At 39.0% G+C, this 13,852-nt stretch overlaps 1 protein-coding gene across 1 annotated transcript; it reads left to right on the top strand.

The window, feature by feature from the left end:
- The first annotated feature begins 8,521 nt into the window (after window positions 1–8,521).
- LOC147462482 (cytochrome b561 and DOMON domain-containing protein At2g04850-like) lies at window positions 8,522–9,731 on the top strand. The gene has a single exon (XM_086484121.1). It carries the CDS (start codon window positions 8,817–8,819, stop codon window positions 9,417–9,419), a length of 603 nt encoding a protein of 200 aa, XP_086340247.1. The 5' UTR covers window positions 8,522–8,816; the 3' UTR covers window positions 9,420–9,731.
- Window positions 9,732–13,852: the final 4,121 nt, after the last annotated feature.

Here is a 13,852-nt window from a genome sequence, read left to right as displayed (position 1 = left end):
TTTGAAAACAAGACTCTCTCCGGTGAGAGAAGAGGAGGAATTATACAAAAGAGAAAGAAGTGAATCTCCAAACCCTTCGGAAGATGTGGCTCCGAAAAGATAGCGGTCCCAAAGATCTCTAATTCCTCCCAAGAGGAAAAGATCGTCACATAGTCCTTCTCCTCATAATTCTAAGAAGGAAGAGAGGAGTCAAAAGAAGAAAAGGGAGAGAAAGAGGTCACCCTCTTCTCCATCTTCATTATCTTCCTCCTCTTTCAAAAAAAGTAGCGGCTTATTCCCTAAAGAGTCCAAGAGGAGAGGACATCAAAAGTCTTATGCTGCTTGGAAAAGGTCTTACAAGCTCAAGAAGTTCAAAGAGGGAGGAAAGGACATCTCTTTTCTTACCTATGATGGCACCTTTGGTGCCACGGACAAAGAATTGTCCTTTAACCATCAATTTGATGTAGTCTTTGGAGATGAGGGCTTCATGGATTACTCTAAGCTATGACATGTAGCTATGCATTTTGAAAAGTTTTCCAGACAATGGTGGGCTAGTCTACGACCTAATGGCAAAGCTCTAAAGAAATGGAAAGCTCTAAGAGTTTCCATAATGAAGCAGTTTCTTGCAAGCGATGCCAAAGACAAAGTTCTCACTGAATGGTGGAACTTCAAGCTGTCTCCCAATGAGTGTATCCACAAGTATGAGGACAAGTTTTGGGATTTACATCTCAAAGATGCTGTCTACCAAAAGATAGAATTTGGAGAAATAAGACAGCAGTTTTGTGATGGGCTACTTGAAGACATGGCCGAGTACGTCAATTCTTACATGCCTAGGACCATTACTAAAGGCATACACCATACCATGGTCTCTTCACAAATTAATTTCCAACAAGGGGATAGGAATTCCAAGCCCAAGGAAACGAAAGACCGACATGAGCCTAGAGGGAGGAAAAATGCTCAAAATTATTCTGAAGGAAACTCTAGCAACAACAACAACAAAACCAAGGAGAAAGGAGTCTACAAAGGTAAGAAAAAAATCTCTCCCGAAGAGTTAGAGCATTTTTGCAAAGACAACAAATGCTTCAAGTGCGGGGGAGCAAGGACATGGGTATCGCACTTTTACCAAAAGAAATACACACAATGATCCACCTAGGGATTCTATGGTTGAAGCTCCAAAAGAGGATACTCATTGCAAAGAATCATCCCTTTCCTATGCTTGGGGGAAAGGTGAGGGAGCATGATTTATCCTTTTTGACCCTGGCTCCACTCACAACTTCATATCAATGGAGTTGGCCACTAAATTAGGCATACAAGCTCATGAGATGGGAGACATTGTGATTGCAAATGGAGATTTCAAGGGTCAAATAAGTCGTAGTTACTCCCTTGATTGGTAAATTGAGGCTTCATATCCAAGATCAGGTCAACAAAGAAGACTTCTTCATCTTCCCTCTCAAGCATGAGGATGTTATCTTAGGGGCATCATGGTTCAACCGCATGGTTGTCAATGTAAAGTTCCCTAAAAGAAGACAATAATTCAAGTACATGAAAAAGAACATGTACATAGATGCTAATGAGTCGGGTCGTACTATACCCCTAGTAAATATGTCTATTTTTGATAAGTCAATGAAATGCTCGGTTTCTGCATACATGATTTTTGTTAAAGAGTTCGTAAATAATCCTAATGTTTTACTAAATAGAGCAATTAGAGTTGTCTAATTTCTTAAATAAATTCCAAGATGTTTTTATCGATGATATCCCTGGGAGAGCTACCTCCAAAACGAGGGGATGATGATCATACCATAGAGCTTCTACCCGGGAGCTCACCACCTAATAAACCTCCTTATAGAGTTTCACAAGCTCAACAAGAGGAGATCATGCGGCAAGTACATGAACTGGTAGAGAAAGGGATGGTAAGGCCTAGCTCTTCTCCATTCTGTTCACCAGTTCTTCTAGTACAAAAGAAAGATGTCACATATCGCATGTGTGTTGACTATAGAGCACTAAATAGGATCACTATCAAAAATAGATTTCCCGTGCCATGGGTAGAAGATCTATTTGATAAGTTACAAGGGTCCACCTACTTGAGTAGGATTGACCTTAAAAGTGGCTATCATCAAATAAGGATACTCAATGAAGACATTGTAAAGACCGCTTTTCACATGACATTTCGTCTTTATGAATATCTTGTCATCCCTTTTGCTTGACAAATGCTCCGTATGGATCCAAAAAAGTTAGAGGTAATAAAAGGATGGACTAATCCAAGGAATCTACATGAGCTACAAAGCTTTATTGTTGGTACATGTGCATACTACAGATGCTTCATAGAAAGATTCTCGCTAATAGCAGGACCATTACATGACTTAACAAAAAAGAAGGTTAAATATACATGGACTACCAAAGAGAAAGATTTTTTTGACAAGCTCGAAAAGAAGCTTATCTCTCAACCTGTGCTTACACTATCGGATCTCTCAAAGCTATTTGAGGTCCAATGTGATGCTTGTGGTGATTGCCTTGGAGCAGCTTTTCTTCAAGAAGGGCATGCCATACCATACGAGAGTCCAAGATTCAACTTCGATGAGTGAGTATTGAGCATATACAAAAAAGAGCTACTACATGTTCTACACGTCCTAGACTCATGGAAGCCCTATCTTTTGGGGACTCCATTCATCCTACAAACCTCAAGGAGTCCACTGTGTATAAATTTCATATAGTATCTGCGAACAAGAGGTATTTAAATATCCCTAACCTGTATATTTTCAAGTATTATATGTACCCTTATGTATGTATTTTTGTAAAAAAACTAGCCCTTATGTATGAAATTTTTCACTTTCTCAATTAAAAAATTCTTTATGTAAGTACATTTTTTTGTAAATGCACCTAATTATAAATCCCTTATTTTGTTTGCACGTGTTATCTTACATATTTCCTAGTGGACGCCCGGGGCTACGAACGGATCAACAAAGCCTCAAGTACTTCATGACGCAAAACAAGCTCTCTGACAAACAAATGAGGTGGGCAAATTTTCTTTTGCAATTTAATTTTCACATTGCACACATTTCCGGCAACACAATCAAGTGGCCGATGCGATATCACAACGGTCAAGAGAAAATGTAGTATCTGTAGCAACTCACAGTGATCTATCTTCTATGATACATGAGTATGCTACTGATCCCGATTTCAAGGATATAATTTCATCCCTTGCCTTAGGGAAGAAAGAAGAACCATTCACCTTGCAGGATGGTTATCTTCTCTATGGTAATAGGCTACGTGCTATTAACTCACTCCGTGAGAAAGTAATGTATGAATCCCATGATCCTCCTTATGCGGGGCATTCAGGGATTCAACCTACTCTTAAAGGAGTAGAGACGTACTTCTATTGGCCTACCATGAAAGTAGACATACAAGAGTATGTTTCAAAATGTGTCGTATGCCAAAGAGCAAAGTATGATAGAGGGAAGCAATTTGGATTTCTCCAGCCATTGCCGATTCCTCATTCATCATGGGAGAGTATATCCATGGATTTTATCTTTGGATTGCCCAAGTCTATCCATGGGAATACAAGAATATGAACAATAGTTGACAAGTTTAGCAAACAAGCACACATTATACATGTAAAAAAGACAAAGACACATAAAATGGCAACCCACTTCATATCTCAGATTACAAATACCATGGCTTGCCAACATCCATAGTGTCGGATACAGATCCTAGAATGACCAATAATTTTTGGAAGAGTCTCTTTGAGAATCTAGGTACAAGGTTAAATTTCTCATCGGCACCTATCACCCCCAAACGGATGGCCAAAGTGAGATAGCTAACCTTACAATTCTAGATCTACTTAAAGCCTATGTCACGAAAGTAGATCAACGCTCACAATGGGAGAAGTACTTACCCCTTGTAGAGTATGCATACAATAACATACCCCTTGTAGAGAAGTACTTACCCCTTGTAGAGTATGCATACAATAACATTGTACATACTTCTACAGAAAAGGAACCTTTCAAGGTCATAGAGGGAATATCTAAAAGTCCCTTGCTACTTAAGCTACTTGGGAAGATCTTCGTTGCTGACGAGTTTAGCCGAGATCTACAAGAATCTTTTCAAAAGATTAAAGAGGCTATATCCATCTCACAACAAATGCAAAAAGCTGTTGCTAATAAGCACATAAGAGACTTAGGATTTAAAGAAGATGATTGGGTCTTGCTAAAGTTCCCCAAGGCTCGTATAAGGCAAACTACGGCCAAAAATCCTACGGGCCACCAATAGTATTATGCTAAACTAGCAAAAAGATACTATGGTCCCTTTTATAATTATTAAGCGAAGCAATGATATGAAATATCAATTAAAGTTGCCCAATCATTGGCCCATACACAATGATTTTCATGTGAGACTACTTAAGCATTACAAACGAGAGCCACCAAGAGAGCCAATAATTGAGGACCCTCCTAAGATCGAGGATTAAGAAGAGGTGCTCCAATTCGACTCCATCCTTTGACATGAAGCAAGGTCCTAAGACATGGTAAGATTATCCGATGGTATCTTATCAAACTCAAGGAACACACTTAAGGATATTATGAACTTGTCAATGCTTACAATGCTACAACAGAGTAAGCAAATGTAAATGCCCTTTTAATTAAACAATGTTTTTTTCTTATAAGACTTTCTCTGTGCACAAATTTAAGTAGTATGCATGCTTAGAATCATGTTTGTGGCAACGACGTCTCCCAAAAATCAAGTAGAATTTGTCACTCTACTTTGGAAGTATGATATGGACTAAAGAGTAGACATGCTTGCGATAGCTGAGTCTCTCAAGCACCAAATGGATTAGTCATCCAGTCTAGAATAATGTCGTAGGGTAGAAAGGGACCCTTTAATCGCTAAGAAACCATGGACTCATGACTAGGCTTTACCTTCTCTACCTCATAGTCGAGGACGATTATTATTCAAGAGAGACATAATGTCATAAAATCTAATATCTATCTATCCCAAATGATTTTTCCATACTAAACTAATCATTTAATATGTGAAGATAGGATATGGATATGTGCTGCTAGATCTACTCTCAATAGGGACCAAGAGGAGAGATAAGCTTATCTCATTAAGGGTCCAAATGGAGGGAGGTCTACCAAAGAGAAATTTACACTTAATGGAGCTTTAAAATACCTTAGGTTAAGCTTCATAAAGCCTCTAAATATTAGTGTTAAAAGTCCTTAGGGCCAAGACCAATGGGCTAGACTATATTGCCAATGCTAGGTAATTTTAACCTTTGAATATGTTGACTAAGGTCACCTAGTGGCTGCAAGTGGCCAAGTGGGTCTCCCACTTGCAAGGTGTGAGCCCTTCTTGTAGGGGGATGAGAGAGTGCACACACACACTAGGGGGATGAGAGAGAGAGAGAGCGCACACACACACACACACACACACACACACACACACATTCACACACTCACTCACTCACCAAGAGTCTCCTTTTCACATAAGGCATATAGGACACATGTTAAACTCCTAGGTAGGTTACCTCGAATGAAGCTTAAGTCCTATTGGATGGCCAATGTGAAGGACCAATGAGAATTAATCTTTGTAAAAACAAGCTTAAACCGTATTGGATGGGCCATTAAATGAACCAATAAGAATTAGGACCTCCTTTATTCCTATTGGATAGTGTACCAAGGGGTCCGATGAGAATTGAGCAGACCATGTCTAAGCTTAATTCCTATTGGGCAATTGACCATCAGAGCCAATAAGAATTTAGCTTCATTTAATTGATGAATTAAGCACTCTCTCAAAGGGGGAAAGAAGGACACTTGTCACAAGGCTACACCCCTTGCTTGAAATGATCTAGGACTCTCATTGGCTTGCCTCAGGCTTAAGAAAATAGGCTCCAAGCTAGTGCATCCTCTCCCTCTCTCTCTCTCTCTCTCTCTCTCTCTCTCTCTCTCTCTCTCTGTCTCTCTCAGCTCACAAGGCCCCACACACTCACTCTCATTGTGTATTAAGAAAAAAGTCACCTCCTTATTCAAGCTTGAGACATAGAGAGCCTACACCAATGTCTCTTGGCTATGGAATGCAAATCCAAGCAAGAGTCAAGCTTCAAAGCATGCTCATCATCTCCTCAATATCCATTACTATGCTAAGCTATGATTGAAGAGTAATAATAGGTGAGAGAATACTTCTTTCTTGTATGCTACATCTTCTTCCTCTTCACTTTTCTCACTCTATGCTAGCTCTCTTCACTTTTGAAGGTGTTTGAGGTCTTGGGATTGAGGCCGGGGACAAGTTCTTGTCTATTGCAAGTAAGTTTAATTATTGTTTTGTGCATAATATTGATTCATGAAGCTTTTCATCTTCATGGCATCAACAAGGTCTCAAGGAACACAGAGAATGTATTGTACCAAGTCTCTCTTTATGAGAGAACATAAAATACAAAATCCTTTTCGAGGGAACAAGTCTCTCTTTATGGGAGAACATAAAATATAAAAGCCTTTTGGAGGGGGGACCGGCTCCAAGTAAATCCGATCCTCAAGTGTTGTCAATTTCTCTCCCTTTTACAAGTATTGTTCATGCCAAGCTAATCAGGTGTAATGTTTATGTTGCTATCTTCAATAAAGCTTTCTCTCTCTATCTTCATTAGGAATTCTCTTAATGAAATGCTCACTACTATCATTTTAATTCCGCTACAATCAATGTTATTAGGCTAATCACGTTACATGGAAGAGTGTCTCTAGAAATGTCAAGCCGCCTATGGCTATGAACATGTCAGAGGAAGTGAATGCAAACATGTCAGAGGAGGATGAAAGTGATGAAAGTGATCGGGATGGGACTTAGGATGCAATGATTGAGAATGCTTATCATCCTTCAACAAAAAAGTAGGGAAAAAAGAATAAGCTGAAAGAGCCATCGGTTGAGGTCTTGATGGTGACGAAACCCACAATCACGACATCATAGTCGAAGACAACCATGGACAAAAGATCGATCTCCTTAGCCACCTTGTTGGTATCTTTGGGCTTTCTAACAATACTAGTCTTAAAAAAACAAGAAAAAGAAGAAGTGAGTTCTTTGTCGATATTTTAAGTATATGGATTGCTGGCTTGTTGTAAAAGCTAGATACATATAGTTGTGTAGTCCTCCTATGGCAAAGCCACTTTGCATGGTAGTGTTCTATCTTTCTTGTTTTTGTTAATACAAATATCCCACATAATGAGAGAATGAAAAAAAGAAAGATTTTTATTAGACTAAGTCCGAGAGAATGTAAAACAATGATGCCATATTCCATGCATAGGATTAAATTGCTCAACGTACCATCCATGCTTTTTATTTAGGACCATTGTCCTTGTTGAAAATGACCTCTAGCTTAAGCAAAAGGTGAATGGCTATGGGACACCCTTTTAATCCATATTCTTTATGGTGGTTAGGTGGTGATGCCCACACTAAGGGGGGTAATTGTTATTTATTACCCCTCTCTTCCTCCACTAACTACACCTCAAAAGGGTGCAGTTAGAAATGGGTAAGGCATATCATGTTTTGTCAATCAAATCCTACAAATAACGTCCTCTCATGGAGGCCCCCTCTTACTTGGTGTCTTATATCATGATTGAGAAAGGTTGATGTGGGTTGCTAAACCTTCAACCAATCTGATGGAAACAAGAAAGAAACGAATAGGGCTTTATAAAATAGACTCAAGTGAGGTAACATACTCACAAGAGTAGAATTTCACATGAGTATGTCTATGGATTATCGTAACGTATCTTGAATGTGTGTGTGTGTGTGAGAGAGAGAGAGAGAGAGAGAGAGAGAGATATGGAGAGATGCAATGTGGGCATGCTCTTCTAAGCAACATAAGGTATACGGAACATGAAACATTATATGGTTTCACATCGGCATAATTTATTTCCCGCCTTCGTTCCACTATGCTGAAGATTCTTGACCTCTCTTGGGTTGGAAATCTCTTCCCAAAGGAAGCCTCTAAGCACAAGTTTTGCTACATGCACTGTGCACAAAGGGCATGTGAAACGTTATATTGTGAGCCTCCACGCATGCAACTCGCCAATTGCTAAGGAACGGGATCATGAAATTGATTTTTTGGGGGGGGGGGGGGGGGGGGGGGGGGGGGGTACTTGAAGACAAAAGGTTTGTGTTGTGTGATTGTAGGGGTGCAATGAGAGCAAAAGAAAAGGCAAAACGTGCTTTTTTGGGGGGGAGAGCGCGTGTGTTTGCATCTCTTACTTTTGTACCGTAAAGAAGGTAGAGTAGGATTCAGGAACGTCTTCCTTCTGAGTTCTCCTTCTAATTACATGGGGATCCACTTTCACTCTTCTTTCGTCTTCTTGTTCTTTTCTTGCCTTAGCCTATTATTTGGCATGGTTATTAGCTAGCAACAATATGCTAGCTGGCTTCCTCTTGGCCCTACTGAAGATGAAGGCACTTTCTCTTCATACAATCCCCTTTAAATAATGACACATTCCTAGGCCTCCCTCTCAACTTTAACCTCTTAGCTGTACATGCTTCCAAAATTCGTCAATTATTTAATAGCTCTGGTTCTTAGGCAAAGGGCTAAATTCAGGGGGAGTTGCTAGAAGGGGTCCTTTGCAAGTTATTCTTCTCCCACTCTCCAAGACATCCATCTTCTCCTTCTTGAAGAATAGCATATCATATTGTAGCACCCACTTTCAGGCTCTCCTGTAGCCCCATCTCTGCTTTGCATGCAAGGCTCTCAGCAGCCTTAATTACACTCTTAAGCCATTATATGCATTATTCATTGTGCTACTACTGCCTCTACCCATTATCATCATTCATTGAAAGCAGGAAACTGAGGGAGAGAGCTTATCAGGGAGACCCTAATGAAGAGCTGCATGGGGCCATCGAAGAGTATGAGCATGGGTTGTCATGAATTGGCGGCTGTGCTGTTGATGGTAATGATGGTGATGACACAAATAGGCCAGGGGCAGGCTTGCATCAGAGTTGTGGGACGACGAGTGTATCAGCGATGCCAGGACTTGGGAGCGCAAGGTGCGAGCATCGCATACACCTACAACCGGGTGACACGGAGACTCGATGTGGCCTTCTTTGGGCAAGGGAGGCCGGGAGGGTGGGTCGGGTGGGGAATCAACCCCTCAAGCTGGGGAATGGTGGGGGCAAGTGCGCTGGTGGCCTTTCAAGCACACAATGGCACTAATGTGCTGCCTTTCAAGCTGTCACCGGCGGCGCAAGGGGGGCAGCGGCTGGTGAGCGGCGCGGTGGACATGGCCATAATCAGCAGGCAGGCGGTCATCAGAGGGGCGTCGTTCACCATTTTCGCGACACTGCAGCTGCGCCCATCGCAGTCCACTTATCTGAACATGATTTGGAATCGCGGTTCCGCTGTGGCGGGCTTTTCTCCTCTTCCCCATAGTCTGCTGCCCCAGGACCTGCGCGGCTTCATGTCCATCAATGTGGCTGCTTGAAAGCGCCCCCCTCTTTCGCTCTCTCGCGTCGCACGTCTTGAGTTCGAAACTCGTCGGATTGATGTTTGGGGTCTGTTCCCACGACGTTAAAACTTATCCTTCTTCTATTGCCATTTGTGAATACTTTTGCAAGTTACATCAAGAGGCATACATGGCCTACATATCAAGGAAGAAGGGCAATTTCTAGAGTGTAAATTTGCTTGATGGCTTTCTATTCCTGGAGCTTTCCACAATTGAGAAAGTTGTTTACAATTCTTTGATGTAAGCTTCGCTTAATTAAATAATAAAAACCTTGTTCCGAGAGCATAATAATCCTTTGTTTTAGTCATCTATTGGCCAAACAAGTCCATTTGAACAAGGTCAAGGCTCAAATTGGCACTTCAAAACAAGAAAGTCACATGAGGTCTTTGAATCAAGTGACACACTTACAAAGTAAAGAAGTATAGGGTTGGGTTTTGAAGAGCCGACGACAGAATTGTTGAAATTGCTTGCTAGCATTCATTTGGGTTCACAAGAGGTGGAGGCAATGGTAGCAAGGGCAGGGCGCTCATGTGGGTGTAGTTGTGATTCGAAGTCTCTGATTGGTTGTGCGTGAGCTTGGCTCTTATCTGGCATGCATATTGTAGCTTGTCGAGGCATCAATTTTCTCTTCCGCGGTGGGGGAGGGGGTGAGGAGGAGAAAAGCGAAGCGGATGATAGTTCTCCAAGGAAATGAGGTGTGGACGTGTGGCATCCATTGAGATTTTATTAAGTGCCGTCCTCCCTATTGAACCCTATCTAAGATGTATTAAATCATTTAAGGTGGCCTCCTTTTATATCGTCAATAAATGACCAGCATGAACCAATGAAATTCTTTAAATGTATATTTATTTGAGTGAGAGAGAGAGAGAGAGAGAGAAAGAGAGAGAGAGATGCTGAAGAAACGAGTGCAAGGGTTCATAGCGAGCATTGGTTTTCAAGGTTAAGCACTAAACAAGGTGAAAGCTCACTATGGCTTACATAAAGCCATGAAAGGAACTTAATAATAAAAGGTTTCTTTGTGTAAGAGAGAACAAGAAAGTGACACTAGTATTTTAAAACATTTGTTATCGCAATAAACTATTACTTTTTTTTGAAATCAAGTGTAACAATGAATTATTTAAATTATAATATATTATAAAATCATAAAAAATAATGACGAAAAACACTTGAAAGAAGAAAGCATTGTAACAAACCAAGGGAAAAAAAAGCTGAAAGAGGATTAGAAAGATTCATCGATACAATACTCAATGATTCTCTCTTTAAATGATTCTCTTTAAAGAGAGACTTACAAACATGTCAACACTATGTGACAAAAGGTCCACCAAAAATAGTAAAAAAAGAAAGTTTGTTGGCATGCTTATCCAATAGTCCACAATTGCACCCAAAATGCAACCCTAACAATGATTTAGAGAATCACCCCTTTAAACTATCATTATCTTACCTCCAAAACTATAAAAGAGACACAACTAAACACTAAGGCATTGGTACTCCTTTTTCCTATGGGCTTTTTTGGCCTTCATAAGGCCATAGGAGAGTGGATAAAGAATTGGTGCACTTTTTGGACCCTTGAGTAAGAATCATGGTTTGACGACACATGTCAGGTGAGATAGTTTTATAATATATATGGGTTTTTTCATCATTTCAACTTGGTCCTTTCTTTTAATGTTCAATTGATTTCTTTGAATTGTCTTTAAATGAAAGAAGTTTTTTACCACTAAGATTTTTTTTCAGCTTTTGGTTTTGATATGCAAATGTCTCCTTATTACTTTAGTGCATGTATTATTATTAGGGATTAGCTTTTGAAAAAAATCACAACTAATAATTTTTTTCAACTTTTTGTTTTGATATGTAAATATCACATTGTTACTTTAGTGCATGTATTATTATTAGGGATTAGGTTTAGACAGTTTCAATATTCATTTCTATCCTAAAGATATTATCTATTTATTTCATTTAACAACATGCATCATTTTATTGTGTAATTTGTTTTATTAATATATTTATACAAGAATTAGATCAACCATAAACTTTCACTAATATTTTATATGCTTTATGTTTTCATGAGATCAATTAATATAACCCTCATACATAAGGGCATAACGAAAAGCGAAGATTTTTGGTGCAATTTCTCTATCATTGAATTGAATTGTTGGATGTTCTCCATGTGGCATTTGAATATTTTTGGATTTTAATGTGTGCATATGGGAGTGCCCCCCACTCTCTCACTTCGTTGGAGTCTCTCTCTCTCTCTCTCTCTCTCTCTCTTCCTTCTGTAGGCTGTCATAAATCTTTACCTTGTTTTTTTTGGCAAAACTCACAATCGTGAGTGATTATATCGGATGACTGCCCCTCTATAGAAAATTTTAACACTCAAAAAGGCATTCAAAAATTTGTACTCCTTAAGAGTATCTTTTGATATGCCAAAAAGAGCCACCTTTTTGACCCTATAAATCATTCCTAAGAGAAGAACCAATGGATACACAAATCATTTCTAAAGGATTATTTTTTCCTATCAACTAGTCCACTGCTTTTCTTTTGTGTATCAACTAATCCCACTACTTTTCTTAGAAAATGTGAGCTATGTAGTCGGAATGGTCTACATATCATGATGCTTGATAAAGTCTCCTCTTAAAACGAGTTGCCAAATGCTTTTGGCAATAGGTCCTTCTTTTTTGCGTGTATAAGGCCATAGCGTTGTGGTTTAAAAATGGTACAATTTTTCGATCGTTGATGTAGAGATTGTTGATGATGAACAAATGTCCTTTTTTGTTGAAAAGAAAGGTTTTATAAAGATTGTATCCTTTTTTATACTGTAATGAGTTTTCGTCGGACTTCCTTGTTTTCTTCTTTAAGAAAAGTTTTATAAAGATTATATCTTCTTTTTGCTTTCTAAAAGAAACCTTAGTGTTGTGTTGGGTTAGGGAGACTTTCATTGTTTTCAGTGTACTATGGAGATTTACTTTAAATGTTTATTTCACTTTCATTTCATATCGTGACATGTCTTTTTTTGCATTCTATAGTTTTAGAATGTTAAAGTGAAACTTCACTTGCATAATTCTAATAAATTCTATGGATATACACAAACACACATATATATATTAATGAGTTTTTTTAATTTCACATTTCATTTCACAGCCTCACATGGCTTGACTTTTCTTACATTCTATAACTTAATTCTAGTCAATATTCAAGAAAGTCCATTTATTAAGCAGCCGTCGACTGAGTTTACTTCCCACAAAGAAGTGAACCGAAAATACTAGCATAAATTTAAAATTTACAGAGTTTTTGAACTATTTTCTCACATATTTTACCATTTTTTCTTCCCTTTACCATGGTTTGCAACCAAGTAGTCTCCATTTTCAACCGGCTCAAGGCTAAGCTAATGCAATCCTTTCTTGAACACCGATTCTACTTAAACTCAACCTAATGATTTTATCACGTTTTAATTATTTTAGAAAGCCACCGTGATTCTTTCACTTGTTATAATGTAAATGGTCCTCTTTTTTTAAAAAAACTCACAATTGTGAGTAATTGTATTAGAATTTCATCAAGAAATGTAGAAATCCACCTCAAGCTCATGCCAAGCCTTGAGTGACAGATCGTTACATCAGAGCCTAGCCAACCATACCACGTACTAAACTATTAACTAATTTTTACACAGGATGGCTCGATCAGATGGCGAGAGTCACCCTGATCCAGTCATCCGAGCTTTGTCCTTCTCCTACCACAAATATTATCTCTTTACTTTCATGTACTATCTCTGAGAATCTAGCCACAAATAGATCACTATCAAAAACCCGACAATTCTTGGCCTTCCAAAGATTCATGAAGAAACAATACCTGACAATTTGAGTACAAGCTAGAAGCGTAGGATTTTGAAAATGTTTCCCACCAAGGCACATATCCTTCTTAAAGAATCCTATCTTCCACGTTCTTTGCATCCATTTGGAAATTTGTCATGTTAGGCCTCTAATTGTCGAGCATTCTATGAACAGATGAACAAGGTCTTCGCTAGCCAAATTGCACCCTGAACATCTATCAGACCCGATACCATGTGCTTGAATCTTGACACTTGTCAAAAGAGTTCCCCACAACACCTTCCACATAAATACCTTCATGAATTGTGGCCACTTTAGATTCCAAATGTTCTTCATGACTTCAAGCCATCGATTCCGACCATTGCTACTTCCACTTTTTGTTGAAGGGGTCGAACCAATTAGCCTCGTGCACTAACCCTTAGTAAACACCCTTGGTTTGAAGTTTTAAAAAAAGACAATTCTTGGGCCATTTCCAAGCTTTCCACTAGAAAGAAGAATCCCAATGCTCACTTGACTTCTTTCTTTTATTGTCTTTGTTTAATTTTTTGTAAATGAGTCCTTTAATTTAAACATCTAATGACTTCTTTTGATTAA

This window comes from Adiantum capillus-veneris, chromosome 2, assembly GCF_014529385.1.
Source record: "Adiantum capillus-veneris isolate H3 chromosome 2, ASM1452938v2, whole genome shotgun sequence".
NCBI lineage: Eukaryota > Viridiplantae > Streptophyta > Polypodiopsida > Polypodiales > Pteridaceae > Adiantum > Adiantum capillus-veneris.
Note: the sequence above shows the minus strand (reverse complement) of the source record. Positions and strands in the feature narration are given on the sequence as shown.